Source organism: Mastomys coucha, unplaced genomic scaffold, assembly GCF_008632895.1.
Source record: "Mastomys coucha isolate ucsf_1 unplaced genomic scaffold, UCSF_Mcou_1 pScaffold5, whole genome shotgun sequence".
In the NCBI taxonomy this organism is placed as follows: Eukaryota; Metazoa; Chordata; class Mammalia; order Rodentia; family Muridae; genus Mastomys; species Mastomys coucha.
Window position 1 is genome coordinate 115,833,984 of NW_022196911.1, and position 15,660 is coordinate 115,849,643.

The following is a 15,660-nucleotide window of genomic DNA, read 5'->3' on the forward strand; positions in this document are numbered from 1 at the left end:
CAGCTGGGGTCTGCCAGGTGTTCAGGGGGCTGCCATGAGAGGACAGCTGGGGTCTGCCAGGTGTTCAGAGTGGCTGTCGGTCAGTAAGATTTTTGGGGAATGTTTCCTGGTCATTGATGCTTTCTTTTCTGCATTTTACAAACTTCTGATTGGATGGATGGCATTGCCATTTTGAGATTCAGGAAACAGTGAGCAAAGCCAGTGGCTCCCCAGTGCTTCCTGCCTGAACCTGGAGAGTTAGCAAAGCAAGAGTGTGCTATGCTCCAGCACAAGTATTGCGGATCCTCTGGTTCCTGGGGTTTCTCACAGACCTGGATTTCCTGACTCCCTGCAACTGAACAGCTGATGCCAGAGCCCCAGTCACCAGGCCCTCACTCCTGTCTCTCCTGTGAAGGTTCCCTGAGGATCCCGGCACCTGGGCTGTGGACCGCCAGCTCTTGTGGGGGCCAGCCCTGCTCATCACACCTGTGCTTGATCCTGGGAAAACTGAAGTGACCGGCTACTTCCCCAAGGGCATGTGGTACAACCTGCAGATGGTGAGTCCCAAGGTCCCTCATACAAAGGCGAAGACGAAGATTCATACATATCCGCCTGTGATCCTCTTACATATCAGTTCTTTGCTGTAGCCCCCACTTCTAGAGGAAGAAATTAAGTCTAGAGTAGGTAGCTTCCAGGGCCTGACAGCCATTGAGGTTGAGCTGAGCCAGACATTCCCTGCTCAGGCCAACACCAAGTCCATCTCTGAGGTCACAGCCAGCTTGTGTCAAGAGCATGCATAGACCACTACACAAAGCCTTGGGGGACAGGACAACATGGGTCTGAGTTCCAACATGGTAGCTTGGGTGCTACATAGGACCCTTCTGAAGTGACTCCTTCCTCCAGGTGCCAGTGGATACCCTCGGCAGCCTCCCTTCTCCATCATCAGCCTCATCCTTCAGATCTGCTGTCCACAGCAAGGGGCAGTGGCTGACACTGGAAGCCCCACTGGATACCATCAACGTGCACCTGAGGGAGGGGTACATCATACCACTGCAGGTACACAGACCCAGCAGCTCCAGGGCTTCAGTAAGGACTGGGATGGGCTTTGGGGGGCCAGGGCAGGGAGCTGGCCCAAGGCGCAGTCTGCTTTCCCTCACTGGAACTGTCAGTATACACCCCTGGCAGTCAGGGAGACACCGAAAAGAACAAACTTGGGTCTACACAGCACCAGGCCAAGGTAGTCATCCTACTTGTCCTGAAAGTGTCCAGGGTCAGAGGTATGACATGTGCCCCACCCTCTTCCCAGGGTCCCAGCCTCACAACCACGGAGTCCCGAAAGCAGCCCATGGCTCTGGCTGTGGCATTAACAGCAAGTGGTGAGGCTAGTGGGGAGCTGTACTGGGACGATGGGGAGAGCCTTGCGGTTCTGGAGCGCGGGGCCTACACACTGGTCACCTTCTCAGCCAAGAACGTGAGTCCTGGGCCCCGACCAGGCTGGTGGGTAGAGACATGGGGTGGGGCTGGCTCCACCCCAGTGGCCAGCATTTCCCTGTGTCTACACAGAGGCCACCTGTGCCGCTTTTACTGAGTCTATCCTGGCAGGCTCACTTTCACAGTCCAATGACACTTTTTTCCCTCTTGACATTACCAGAATACCATTGCAAACAAGTTAGTGCACGTGACCAAGGAGGGGGCTGAGCTACAGCTGAGAGAGGTGACAGTCTTGGGAGTGACCACAGCTCCTACCCAGGTCCTTTCCAACGGCATCGCTGTCTCCAATTTCACCTACAGCCCTGACAACAAGGTAAGAGGGGCAGGCTGGGGGTTGGGGATCGGGCAGGAACGAAGAGGGTGCTACGGTGCAGCCAAGTCAGACGTGCTCCCGGGAGGGAGGCAGGGCACTTGGACCTCACAGAGTAGAGTGGGCCAAGTGGGACCTCAAACCTTGCCAATCTACCCTGTGATACGGCAGCAATGGTGGAGGCTATGAGCTGCTAAACAGGACCTTGTTCCCTATGGAATCATGCCGATTCTGGGGTACTGGTCCCTCTAGCATGGGGAGGGATGGCCCGGTAGACATCTTCCTGTCTCCAGAGAATCTGGGGCCTGGCTCGGGGAGGGAACCATTTGTCATCGAAGCTTATTTCCACCTTCCAGAGCCTGGCCATCCCTGTCTCACTGCTGATGGGAGAGCTGTTTCAAATCAGTTGGTCCTAGGAGACTAACCCCGTTTACAGAGGCCTCCAGGGAGGCAATGGGAGCTTGAGCTGGCTCTGGCTGGTGGCTCCTGCCAGGACCTGCCTGCGTCCCACTCTCCTGACACATCTTTGAGCTTTTCCCATCGTGTTGCTGCATGTGCCCCTGAGGCTCTGTGTTAGGAGAAGAGTGAGGCTTGCCTCACCTGCCCCACCCCAGCTGTCTGTCCCTTGCCTCCGCACTAGAGAATGTGGAGCTCGGAGTGGGGACATCATGTTTGCACCAACACCAGGCCGTCGCAGCCACTGCAGCTGCAACCTACAGAGTCAGAGCTGGTGCCGTTACCAGGTTCCCAGGACTTGAGAAACATACTGTGAAGTGTACTTACTTTTAATAAAAAAAGTTTTGTTTGGAAAGCAGTTATCGATCGCATTGCCTCATGTCTTTATATCACCTTCATGTCACATCTCTGAGCACCCACAGGTCCCCATGTCACCTCAGGTTTGCTTGTCCCTTGTTCTAGCACTCCCTACCTCTGAGTTAGCAAGTGAATGTCGTGGCAGGGAAGTATTGGTGGAGGTTACATGGCAGGGCACCGAGAGCAAAGCCTGGGATGGGACTTCTGGAGTAGGGCCTGAGCCCTTAGGCCCAGGCAGAAATCTGTCCTGGCAAGTCCAGAGAAAAGAAAGTTGTTTTATGTCTGTCAGATGCCAAATTTGTCACCAGAGTTGATGGGCTGAGAGAATCAGCAGCTAACCCACCCCTGTGATCTCCAGGAAACCAAGAAACAAAGGCATGGGGACTCTGGGGCCACTCATCTGACTGGATCACTGTTGACAAGAGTCTCTTCTCTTAGCTGGGTCACTGTGCCTACTGGGAGCCTTTTGGGCATTTGGCTCCAGTGATCAGACAGGAGAGTAATTATTAAATTCTGCCTCACCCATCCTCCCTGCCTCAGGGTACTAGAAAGCAGAGACACTTGGGTAGATCCCATTTTCCTCCACCACATGGAGGGCCAGACAGGCACAGGCTGGCTCCCCACATACCCCAAGAGAACCGAAGGGATGGAACAAGAAGAACTGATGCCTCCCAAGCAGTAGCTCTTGCATACCAAGTGGCCCCAGACATGCTTGCCCCTGGCACCCCGCCAGCCACACCAAGTGGTCAAGTGGTCTGATGGAGCCGTGGATCAGCATACCTCGGGCTGTTACAGGGCTGATTCCACTTAACATGTGCTCAGACCTGGATGGGGAGCTTTCCTGGAAAAAATAGGGTAGAGGTGAGGCGAGGGGCTAGTCCCATTGGCCGAGGCCCAAGGTCTGTTCCCATAGTGGTCCACGCTGCATATCACTGTGAGACACGAGGATGTCCGCAGTCACTTTAGCACTGCATCTGGAGATGTCCAAAGCCTACGACAGTGGTACCTGCCCTGTATGGGGGAAGGCAGCAAGAGGCCTTTGCACAGTCCTGTCTCCTCCCAGATGTTGCATGACTTAGTGTCAGTGCCCGCTTTCCCTGGTTACAAAGGGTCAGATCAAGCTTGGGACAGGAAGAAAAAACAGCCATTTTAAACCTATCAGAGAAACCAGTCTTTTTTGATCAGTTTTCACCTTCTAGAATGACAGTTCACCTGTTAGTCAGCATCTGCTCATCCACTGGTAGGACCGTCCTCGACTGTCCCAGTCTCCCATCTTTTCATTCTAACACTCTTCCTAGAGGGAGGCTCACTGAGGTTCCAGAAGCTCTCTAAAAACAAGGTTTATAGGGTCTACCCCGTCACACAGCAGGAACAGGAGACTACAACTGGCTGAGCTATTTTTCAGTCCTTAGAGCCCAGGGGTACAGGTTTCATGTACTCTGGGGTGGATTCCTGTAACACAGCTTCCTGCAAGTCTATTTTCCCTCAGTAACCCCAATAAACGCACTGCTTCATTAAGCCAGAGTAGGGGCGTGGCTGTCTGTCACTGGTGCCTTGTGGGGTGAGCTGCTTGCTCGAATCTTCTCAACAGTTGCAGTACAGGGATACACCATGTTTACAGTTGGGGTTTTTATTTTTCATGGTCTATTATGGGTCTGGTAAGTCTGACACTATTCCAGTTCATGCTGTGATCGAACCCAGAGGGTGATACGTAACTTTATGGGAAGAATGTGTCTTTTGCTGTCCTGGCAGCACTGGGAACTTGTGGGAAGATCCCAGCAGGGCAGTTCCCCTTCCCTTCTCCTCCGCACTCACATGTAGGTTCAGGAGAGGCTGCACATGAAATGGTGAGAGTAAGGGGACACATGGCTGGCCAGCCAGATCAGCGCTATCAACCCAGTACTCATGGGATAAGTTAGCCCACATTCCAGGCAGCGTTCAGAACAGTCTGATGTTAGCAACAGTGGATACAGCACTGCCCAGCAGCAAGCAGCTCTCGCCAGGCTCACATGCCATCCGTCTCCTTCAGCAAGCATCCAATCTTTTGAGCCGCGTAGTGTTACCCTTATACAATGCTAATTTCCTATTACTGGCACAACTCATTACCACAGCTTTTGTGGCTTCATATAACACACAGATGAACCCTGCCAAGTTCTATGGGTCCAGAGCAAACTTGGCTGAAGTCAGGGTGCTGTCTGTCCTGCTCACAGACGGTCGGCAGAATCAGCTCCAGCTGAGTGAGGTCAACCCTCATCTTCAAGGCTCCAAGGCTCCTCCTCCAGGTCTTGCTCTGTCTCCTCACCCTGTCATTACCTGGTACCTTGTTCCCTGAGTAGGTGCAGCCAAGGCTCCTGATCCTCACAGGATGTGACCTCTCCATCCCCAAGCCTTGGCTGAGTCCCATCACAGGGTCCAGTTCACCAGGTAACTCAAACTCTACAGGACCCACCTCCCTAGTAGTCTCCCAGCTTGTGCTTCACTTTGTGATGTTGTGTTTTCTGAAGACATTTAACCCAAAAGTCCAGCTCCCTTCCCATCATCTTATACTGTTGCCAAACCCAGTCACCATTGTCTTCTGACTTCTACTACAGATTTTGCTGCTGGGCTCTTATTTCAAATGTCTCAAGCTGGACTCTGCACATGTGGAGTTAGGGAAAGAAATAGAAAGCTGGTGACACCACAAGAATCTGCAGGCAAACTCACGGGAAAAATTTCACGTTTAATGTAAAAGGCTTAAGCATTGGATTATTTACACGTGCATTAGAAAAGATGGCAGAGGCTGAGGGTCTTCCTGAGGGGCTCATTACGAGAAGACAGTTCATATAAACCCCATTAAACAGAAGCTGCCATTTCCAAAGAGCTCCAAACAGGCCCTTGGTGTACCAGCACCAGCTTCAGATTAGGTCAGCCACTGAGGGAAAAGAAAGATACACTGTTAGTACGTCACCTCCTAACCCTAAAGGGAGTTCCCCCCCAAAGCCACCAGCGAGTCAACAACTTGCCATTCATGGGCATCTCGTCTATCTGGGTGGAGTAGTACTGCTCGATGTCCCTGAGGATGCGGATGTCATCATTCTTCACAAAATTGATGGCCACACCTTTACGTCCATATCGACCTGATCTCCCGATTCTTTTGATTAAAACATATGTTAGTAAAGAGTCAGACAGATGCAGGTCAAGAGTCTTGAGCAAAGAAAGGAGGTACACACCTGTGAATGTACAGTTCTCTGTTGTTGGGCAGGTCGTAGTTAATGATGAGGGACACCTGAGGGACATCCAGGCCCCGGGCCCAGACATCTGTGGAGATGAGCACCCGGCTGGCACCTGACCGGAACTCTTTCATAATAGACTCTCGCTCTTTCTGGGGCATGTCTCCATGCATGGACGACACAGTGAAATTGGCTTCTCTCATTTTCTCTGTCAGCCAGTCAACCTACAGATCAGGAGAGATATGCTCATTTACCCAACCAGATACATGTACAATGGCAGCTCCCAACAGCAGACATTTACAGAGATGCAGCAAAACTCTCACTCACCAACTGCCGGGATAGGCATGCCTAAGAATTCTTTAAAGGAACACTCTCACAGACTCTGCTCACAGGCCATCACTTCAGCCTACTGGACCTGGGCCCAGCTTAAGCCAAAGACATCAAATACACTACAGAAAACCAGTGTCAGCAAGCATCTCCCGTCCGTCCTGGACACAGGTCTCCTGTGACCTTCCTGCTCAGCTGCCCCAGTAGTTCTCCCACTGCTGAATCTCAGCATTTCTGTCTAACACACCATCTAGAGTTGAATTAACACAGGAACCCTGAGCCCAAGCCACACCCTGCCTGCCTTTGACAAGACACCTAGTCTGCGGTTTCCCAAGATGGCTATAGAGCAAGATGGCACACCTTTCTCTTGGTGTTACAGAAGATAACAGCCTGGGTGATGGTCAGCGTGTCGTACAGATCACACAGAGTATCGAACTTCCATTCCTCTCTTTCCACCGCCACAAAGAACTGTTTGATGCCTTCCAGAGTCAATTCATCACGCTTCACCAGGATGCGGATGGGGTCGGTCATGAACTTGTTGGTCATCTCCAGGATCTCATGAGGCAGTGTGGCGCTGATGAGAACGACCTGTGTGGCTGGTGGCAAGTACCTGTACACATCATAGATCTGCTCCTTGAAACCTGCAATAGATGTGAGCTTACCGTTGGCTTGAAGGTCATCACTTGAGAGCCACACTGCCAGGTCTTCAGAGGAAGTCAGTGGTCAGAGCAAGTTCACAGGTGTGCACGTGAATCCCCCAGAGCAACCTTGACCCAGGCAGTGTGTAGTGCCAAAGCAGACAATAATAAACTGTCACCCCAGCTGGGATTGGTCCCATGGACCTTAACCATGAAAACATTACAATAGGAGCTGGTGAGATAGCTCAGCTGTTAAGAGCACTGACTGCTCTTCCAGAGGTCCTGATTTCAAATCCCAGCACCCACATGGTGGCTCACAACCACCTATAATGAGATCTGACGCCCTCTGGTGTGTCTGAAGACAGCTACAGTGTACTTAGATATAATAAATAAATTAAAAAAAAAAAAAAGAAAACATTACAATAAAAGTTTCAGGTTCAAAACTCACAAGGCACTGTTTCCGCACAAAGGACTGTCACATGAGCACCTGACAGAATTAGGAGAAAATTCTGGTCACCTCACCTTTGTTCAGCATTTCATCAGCCTCATCCAAAACCAACATCTTGATAGCCCGGGTCCTTAAACTTCTACGGCGGATCATATCTGGTGATTAGATTTTGAAGGAATCATCAGTTGCTCTAAGGTAAGAGCTGGCCCCTCCCACTGGTCCCGATCACATGGTGTATACAACTCAACTGGCATAAATACCACCCATAGCCCAGTTCTCAACAACAGCGGCACTCACCAAAGACACGGCCCGGCGTGCCCGCCACCACGTGCTGCCCATAGTCCAGCTTCCGGATGTCCTCCCCGACGTTGGTGCCCCCAATGCAGGCGTGGCACTGCACGTTCATGTAATCCCCCAGAGCAAGCAAACCCTGAAGCAAAACAGGTTTCCATGTCAAGTGTCACCTCTGCGCTAACGGGAGACGCCACCTACCACTCACTCACCCATTAAAACTCAAGCTCTTTCCTCTGCCAAAGGAAATTCATTTTGAGTTTGGGTGCTTACCAGTGTCATAATCATATCAAATTAACATCCCAATCCATATCCCTCCAAGATAAAAAAAAAATCATTATTTGATTAAAATAATGAATTTTGTTTTCCTGTGAGGAAAACTGTCTTCCCCCATCAATGTGAGGAAGGAATTCAGGGTCTTGTGTATTACAGCAGAGCTAACTATAACTGGGCTTCATCTCCAAACCACGTCTAAGATCATGAATACTCCAAAAGAGCAGAAACTAGAGAAAAACCAGCAGAGTCATATGACACAGAAGGAATTGTAGGTTGCTGTGCAGGCACAGAGCTCCAGGTTCCATCTTCCGGTGTTGTGAAAAACAAAAAGGAAGAAAGAAAGCATAGATGGGAGGACAATGGGGTCGGTGGTCTCCCTCCACCTTTACATGGACTCTGGGAGTCAGATTCTGTGTGAGCTGCAAGCACCTTCACGCACTCTACTGTATCAGACACCCAGGAAAACAGAAACCATCCACCTGCTCGAATAAGCCATACACTGGACACTTGCAAACACAGTGGCCATCTCTGTTTTTGCACTACAGGGATTGAATATGGGCCTCCCACATGCAGGGACACTCTGCCACTGGGTGACACCCAGCTTGACATGCCATCATGTCTCACCTTCTGAATCTGCACTGCTAACTCTCTTGTTGGAGCCAGTATCAAAGCTTGGGTTTCTCGAACCTGGTGAATAATGAGAGAGACGTCATGAGACTATATAGAACGAACGGGTTTCCCTGTGACATTTCCAAGGCCACCTACCCTCTCGTCTCTTCCCAAACAGTGCTTTGAAAAAAAAAATCTATATTCTGCATGAGAGGGAACCTGGTATCTGTCCAAGTCCAGCCCCCTGCCCCGAGCCTATCAATCTTCAGTCTCACTCACAGGGCCTGCTAACAAGCACTGGGACCTACTGTAAGCACCAGCTTGGGTTAGCTTACTGCTCTTTCCTAACCAGCCTAAGGAGACATTAAATCGGAAGGCAAGAGCATGACACAGTCAGGGTTCTCCTGCAGGTCAGAATTTCCTGGCCTCACTATGAACCCTTGGCTGGCCTGGAACTTGCTGTGAATATCAGGCTGGACTCAAGCTCAGAGAGCCTATCTGCTGGGATTAAAGTTATGCAACCACGCCCCATGTAAAACCTGCACTCTGTACACACAGCACTGTCATCAAAGAGCAAATCACCTGGATATCCAAGCACTGAAGCACTGAGATACTGAAGGTGGCCGTCTTGCCTGTGCCAGACTGAGACCTGTTTAAAAATACAAGAGCAGTAGTTATCAGAGGAAGGGCATCTGACTGCCCCTGTTCTAGTGACCTCAGCCCAGCAATGCACCTGGACGAAGGCCTGATGGAGACACATGGCGCAGCTTCTTTCCAGGTGCCCTTACTCCTCACTGCTGGAGAATGGGTTTGTGAACTGTATTAGATGCTCTGGAGTCAAACGCTGGACTCTGCACAGGCACAGAGTTGAGTACGGGCCAGACTTTGTAACTGTTATTTTTATGAAGCACCATCTGTCTCAGTGTTTTTAAACTTTCCATCACCTCCTGACTGGCTTAGGAAAGAGCTCACCTTTTAGCTGGACAGAAGAGAACCCCAGTCAGAGATTCCCAGTGACCAGAAAAAGGGAGGGGGGGAGGGAGGGGACCACAAGGAGAAGGTGTAGAAAAACCATGTAAAGAAACCATAAGGAGAGACATGGACAAGATCGAGCCAAGGCAAGTCCAGATGTCTGTCAAGTAACAGGACATTTGTCTGGATGTTAGCAGCCCAGCCAGGGGGGTCTATCTCAGGACCTACCCAGCTTAGGCTTGCAGTGTTAAAAGACACCAGGTTTCTGCGTCATCATCTGGGAGCTAAAATAGGCTGGTGTGGTGCGGGCTTAGAACCAGCAGCAGTTATCTGAGCACGAGGGCACAGACACCCCCCAAGCATCACTCTCACTCACCCAAACACCTTAACTGCAAAGGTGTGAGACCAAAGTACGAGGTCACATTTTATTTTATTAAACGATTTATTCATTTTATGTATATAAGTACACTGTAACTGTCTTCAGACACACCAGGAGAGGGCATCAGATCTCATTACAGATGGTTGTAAGCCACCATGTGGTTGCTGGGATTTGAACTCAGGACCTTTGGAAGAGCAGTCAGTGCTCTTAACCGCTGAGCCATCTCTCCAGCCCCACATTTTATTTTTAACTTTTATTTTCTTTATGCATCTGTGTGACTGAACACCACTTGTGAGACTGCTTCCAAAGCCCAGAAGAAGATGCTGGACCCCTGAGGCTACAGTTCTAGGCAGCAGTAAGTCACTCAGTGTGGGTACCAAAAACTGAACTTGGGAACAGAGCAAGCGATCTCTGCAGCCTCCAGAGACACAAACTACTGCAGAAAGAATGGATGGATGTGTGGCTTCTGCACCAGGAATACCAGAACTAAGAATCTGTAACATCAAGGACTTCCAGGAGAAGGCAGAAAGGGACCTCTCCCTTCAATGCACCGGCTCCTACAATTCTGCAGTATGACTTAAAAGGATAACTGGTTGTTTAAAAATTGAGAAATAGCCAGGCGGCGGTGGCACACGCCTTTAATCCCAGTACTTGGGAGGCAGAATCAGCTGGATTTCTGAGTTTGAGGCCAGCCTGGTCTACAGAGTAAGTGCCAGGACAGCCAAGACTATACAAAGAATCCCTGTCTCGAAAAAAACAAACAAATAAGTAAATAAATAAAAATAAAAGGGCTGGAGAGATGGCTCAATGGTTAAGAGCACTGACTATTACTGGGCGGCGGTGCCGCACGCCTTTAATCCCAGCACTTGGTAGGCAGAGGCAGGCAGATTTCTGAGGTCAGCCTGGTCTACAGAGTGAGTTCCAGGACAGCCAGGGCTACACAGAGAAACCCTGTCTCAAAAAAACCAAAAAATAGAGGGGGGTGGGGAGAACACTGACTGCTCTTCAGAAGGTCCTGAGTTCAAGTCCCAGTATCCACATGGTGGCTCACAAGCATCCACAATGTGATCTTATGCCCTCTTCTGGTGTGTCTGAAGACAGCTACAGTGTACTTAGATGTAATAATAAATAAAAATCTTTAAAAAATAAAATTAAAAAAAAAAAAATTGGGCAAATCATGGTTTGGAGTACAGTTCAGTAGTGGAGAAGGCCCTGGGCTCAGTACCTAGCATGCTACCTTTAAGTAGCAGCCAGAATTCTGAGTTTGAGGCCAGCCTCAGCTACGGAGTGACAGCCAGAGTTACAGAGAGCCCCCGCCTCAAAGGAAAAGGAAAGAAAGCTAATGAAAAAGTATCTTACACGAATCCATACATCTGCACTCAGGACGTGGAGTATGCATCAGTAGAAGAGTGCTTGCGTAGTGTGTACAGTGACCTTGGTATGGTCCAGAATACCAGCAACGCCCCCAAATACACAAGCGAAACAAACAGCACCCACAACTTACTGTGCAATGACATCTCTCCCTTTAATTATTTGCTTGATAGCACGCTGCTGGATGGCTGAAGGTTTTTCAAAACCTATAAATACAAAGAGGAAAAACTTAACTTCCAGGACTATGACCTACCCAGGGAACACGCACTGTTTCTTACTGACAATCCCAGGGAACTCAGGCAGGGCTGAGCACATCTCTACAGACCAGCCTATGAGATTATCTGTGAAGTCTACTACATCAACACTTGGAAGGTATAGGCAGGAGCACCAGGAGTTCAAGGTCAGCCTAAGCCACATGAAATGCACTCTATGAACAAAATCACAAACCCAGAAGCACTGCAGCTGCTGCCCCTTCCTGCTAGCAAGAGCTCAAACCCGTGTCGTGTGTGTCTCCAGAGTACTGAACCTGCACAGGCGTGAGGTGAGATGCCCTGTGCTTGCCTGCATGCCGCCCCATCATCTAGGTACCTACCATCCCACCTGCTGGGCCATCACTACCAGCAATGAGAACAGGATGAAAGACAGGACGAAGTTGTGCACCCCTTTAATCCCAGCACGAGAGACTGTGAGATCTCTGTGAATTCCAGGCCAGCCAGAACTATGTAGAGAGACCTTGTCTCAAATCAAAACAAACAATAACAAAAACACAAGTACTTTCCAAATAAGCAGACATAATTTATACAAAAAAAAATATCATTGGTTTGATTGCTTTGTTTTGTTTTGTTCTTTTTGGGGGGAGGGTTCAAGATAGGGTTTCTCTAAGTAACATAGTCCTGGCTATCTTGGACTCACTTTGTAGACCAGGCTGGGTGAGCCTGGCTTGTTGTTCATCTTTACACCCTTTTAAGATGTAGCTAGTACCACTTCCCAGCTCAACACAGGACTAATGCTACTCTTGGCTACATCTGGAATTAACGAAAATCCAAACTGAGCATCATTTAAAGTGGGAAGGACCAATCTTCCTGGTCTAGTGAGCTCCAGGACAGCTAGGGCTAGGTAGAGACCTTGCCTCAAAACAACGGTAACAAAAAAATCCAGGTTTGGCGTGGCACACTTTTGTTTGTTTGTTTTTCGAGACAGGGTTTCTCTGTGTAGCCCTGGCTGTCCTGGAACTCACTCTGTAGACCAGGCTGGACTTGAACTCAGAAATCTGCCTGCCTCTGCCTCCCAAGTGCTGGGATCAAAGGCGTGCGCCGCCACCACCTGGCTGGCCCTCCCGCCCCTCCTGACGGCTGGCGTGGCACACTTTTAATCCCACCATCTGGGAGGCAGAGGCAGGGAATCTCTCTGAGTTTGAGGCCAGTCTGGTCTGCAAAGAGTTCCAGGATGGCCAGGGCTACAAAGAGAAAGCCTGCCTCAAAAACAAAAACAAACAAAAACAAACCAGAAACAAAAAGACAAAGCTCATTTGGCCTCCCTTAAATGCTCTTAAACACACACCGACCACCATTCACTCAGGAAAGCCAGGAATACACTCCATCTGCTGCCACCAGATCCTTTTAGCTCCACCACAAGGACAACATCAACATCTCTTCTATGATCTGGCCATCACCCCGCCTCCTCTTCTAACTCCAAATCCAGACACCAAAACAGACTTTCAAATTGTAAGCCTGATCCTATAAATTTTGCTTCGAGCCCTTGCAGTGGCTCTTCCCGCGGTATTTAGGATTGAATCTCAAATTCTTTACACGCACCTTTAAAACATGACAAGGGGGTTTTTTCTTCTGTTCCTGGCCCACGTCGGGCAATGGCTTCAAGAAGCCAGGCCCAGCTGTCCTCTGTTCCCTGCTGATTCTGAACGTCTCTGGAAGCTCTCTTTCGGCCCTTTTAACTGTCCCCCACCAGTCTATCTTCTCTATCCAGTTGCTCCTTCTCTCGTTTTCCCAATCCCCACCGCTTGAAGCACTTCTGCTTCGTATTTCCCGCTTCCCCGGTAAGCTTTAAACTCCGTAAGGCGCGAACCCACCAGACTCGGAGTCCCGACTTCCCCATCAAAGCTTCGGGGCACCGCACAGGGACACACACATGGTGATCCGCTGTGCGAGCGACTGGAGCCGGGGGACCGGGCCGCGAGCTCTGGGCGGAGTCGCACGTCCCACGTCCGTCCCACGTCCCCGCCCGGCCTGACCCGGCCCGTCCCCGACCTCCCCCGCATCGAGGCCCGCGCCCCACCGTAGGCGTAGATGCCGCGCAGCAGGTCCTCCCGCAGGCCCATGGTGTCGAACGTGGGGGTCACATCCACCTCCTCGCTTGTCTCGAACTCCACTTTGGTCATGTCCTCCTCTTTGAGCAGCCGCTTCCGCGCCGAGCCGGACGTCGCCATCGTGGCCGTGGCCGCCATGATCCCGACCCCACTAAAAGACAACTGCGAGCGGCGGCGGGAACCGGATTGGAGGCTCGCGCCGCCGGCCCGGTCGGGAGGAAGTGATGCACTAGAGCGCCCCGGAAGAGCGTCAGGAGGGGCGGGAGGCACAGCGCTCCAAGTCTCGCGATATTCCGTGCTCCGCGGGAGTCAGGGAGGCGCTGGGCTTGCGCAGCTGCGCGTCCGAGCCTCCGGGTCCTCTTGCCTCTTTGGGTGTCTGCAAGCCGGCTTGGGATAGGGATGTGGGTCTCTGGGAGGAGCAAGAGGGACGGACGCTGGGAGGGACGCCAGGGTGTCCCTGAGGGGTACAGGGCAAGGGAAGGCGGCCCGGCCCTGTGGGCTCCGCGCTCCTTCGCCACGGGTTGCGTTGCCATGGCAACCTCAGCGCGCAGCCGGAGAGGTCGGCTGCTCTCCCCGAGTGGTGTCTGGGGGACTCGGTGGGGACGGAAGGGGATAGGTGTTTTGCCTGGGGGGAGCAGGGGCCGCCTAAGCTGCCACCGCATCCGAGAGTCCGTCTGAGCCTCTGACCCGGCGTGGTGACCCCAGTTACTCTGTTTCTGAGGGTGGATCCCGGGACCTCTGTGATTTCGAGCCGTATTCCGAGTTCTAGCAAGCATTCATATGCATTTGGCCTTTTTCTTTTTATCTGCTTTTGAGGAAAGATGACTAAACTGTTAAGAGCTGTTGTTCCTCCTCTTCCAGGAAACCTTCTTTACGTTCCAGCATTTAGCCCGTGGGACTCACGACCGCCGGTCTCCCCAGCTCCAGGCGATCCAGTACTTCTGGCCTCTGTGGGGTCCCCACTCGTGATGTGTACACAAACACACACACATAAATAAATCATTAAAAGCTACTATTAAAAAAAACAACTCATTTTGTGTAGATAGGTTTCGCTATAACCAGATTATCTTTTCGTGGAGAAGTTGTGGGTTGCAGTATGCCCATGTTAAAACAAGTTATTACCACCTTCTCTGGAGAGCTCAGCTCTCACTCTGGTGTCGTAGAGCTAGCCACCCTTCTGAGTTCAAGTTCTCTTGCCTTCTCCAGGAGGATTTATCCACGTGCTCATGCTGTTTGGCAAGCCTGACTTTAAGGGTTGCTTGCAATCTGTACTGTAAAGTACACGTGGATTTGAATGACCTCCTAAGAAAAGAATGTAAAGTCTCCATTTCATACTGCCCGTCGAAATGAGTCTAATTATAGTTTGGGGATACTGTTTAAAATGCTGCTTAATCTCACTGTTTCTTTTACTTCATCAGATGTAACAACTGAAAAAGGCTTCACTGTGTTCCTATTGGGCCACTTTGCTCACATACCTTTGTTTATTGTGTCTGCCTCCATTTGTGTGTGTTCACATGGTCTATGTGAGGGGGCAGGCCCATGCCACAGAGCAGATGCAGAGGTCAGGGGGCAAATGTGTAGAGCGTTCTTTTCCTCCTACCTTTATGTGGATTCCAGGATCCAACTCGATCGGGTCATCCCTTAACCGCGAGCCATCTTCCCAGCTTGCTGTAATGTCTTAGAGTACCCAAGTGATTTGAAGACCCTGATTTTCTTTGTTTCAGTACTAAGCAGCTGTGCTCTAGTCAGCTATGAACAGTAAGCCTTTGTCACTTGCCTTGTTACAGGTATCTGTTCACCTTGTTTACATTGTATTTTATGCAAGTATCCACTTAAAAGCAACAGTCTAGACTAAGGTGGTGGTATATTCCCCGTGACCCCAGCACCTGGGTGGTGGAGGCAGGAGTACCCAGAGTTTGAGGCCAGAATGGCCTAGGTGAAGACATCATCTTTGTAAAAACAAACTACAGTAAGGGCTGGAGAGACGGCTCAGTGGTTAAGCCCACTTGCAGCTCATGCAGGGGATGCAGATTCGGTTCCAGCACTGCTTTCACAAAACTCAACCAGTTCCAGGGGACCTGATGCCTTCATCTGACCTCCAAAACTACCTGTATGCATGTGGCCCACAGGCGTGCAGGCATACAACTGGCAGCCCTATTTGACAATCTACAATTCTGTGCTTAAGCTAACAGATTAATTTGATTTTTTTTCCGCTTTTTTTTTT

General features: G+C 50.5%; 2 protein-coding genes across 3 annotated transcripts in view; one reads left to right on the forward strand and one right to left on the reverse strand.

Moving 5' to 3' along the window:
• The window catches only part of Gaa (glucosidase alpha, acid), a 15,947-nt gene extending 13,353 nt beyond the window's left edge, over positions 1 to 2,594 (forward strand). For both annotated transcript variants that reach the window (XM_031351616.1, XM_031351615.1), the window contains exons 16-20: positions 395 to 536; positions 883 to 1,035; positions 1,286 to 1,450; positions 1,631 to 1,783; positions 2,137 to 2,594. In XM_031351616.1, the coding sequence (XP_031207476.1) occupies positions 395 to 536; positions 883 to 1,035; positions 1,286 to 1,450; positions 1,631 to 1,783; positions 2,137 to 2,196 (673 nt within the window). In that variant the 3' untranslated portion in view covers positions 2,197 to 2,594. The remainder of the gene's footprint in view (positions 1 to 394; positions 537 to 882; positions 1,036 to 1,285; positions 1,451 to 1,630; positions 1,784 to 2,136) is intronic.
• A 2,698-nt stretch (positions 2,595 to 5,292) lies between these two features.
• Positions 5,293 to 13,674, reverse strand: Eif4a3 (eukaryotic translation initiation factor 4A3). Its single transcript, XM_031351617.1, has 10 exons — positions 13,406 to 13,674; positions 11,247 to 11,319; positions 8,974 to 9,040; positions 8,407 to 8,469; positions 7,513 to 7,645; positions 7,290 to 7,370; positions 6,490 to 6,770; positions 5,803 to 6,026; positions 5,596 to 5,723; positions 5,293 to 5,504 (listed from the first exon to the last, which is right to left on the reverse strand). The coding sequence occupies exons 1-10, from the start codon at positions 13,572 to 13,574 to the stop codon at positions 5,488 to 5,490; spliced, it is 1,236 nt and encodes a 411-aa protein (XP_031207477.1). The 5' UTR covers positions 13,575 to 13,674; the 3' UTR covers positions 5,293 to 5,487.
• Positions 13,675 to 15,660: the final 1,986 nt, after the last annotated feature.

Coding starts and splice junctions, on each gene's coding strand:
- Eif4a3 (XM_031351617.1), bottom strand. CDS start 13,574: ATGGCGGCCACGGCCACGATGGCGACGTCCGGCTCGGCGCGGAAGCGG. Junction 11,320..13,405: donor GCGCGGCATCTACGCCTACG/GTGGGGCGCGGG, acceptor TTGTATTTATAG/GTTTTGAAAAACCTTCAGCC. Junction 8,470..8,973: donor TTCAGTGCTTGGATATCCAG/GTGATTTGCTCT, acceptor ATTATTCACCAG/GTTCGAGAAACCCAAGCTTT.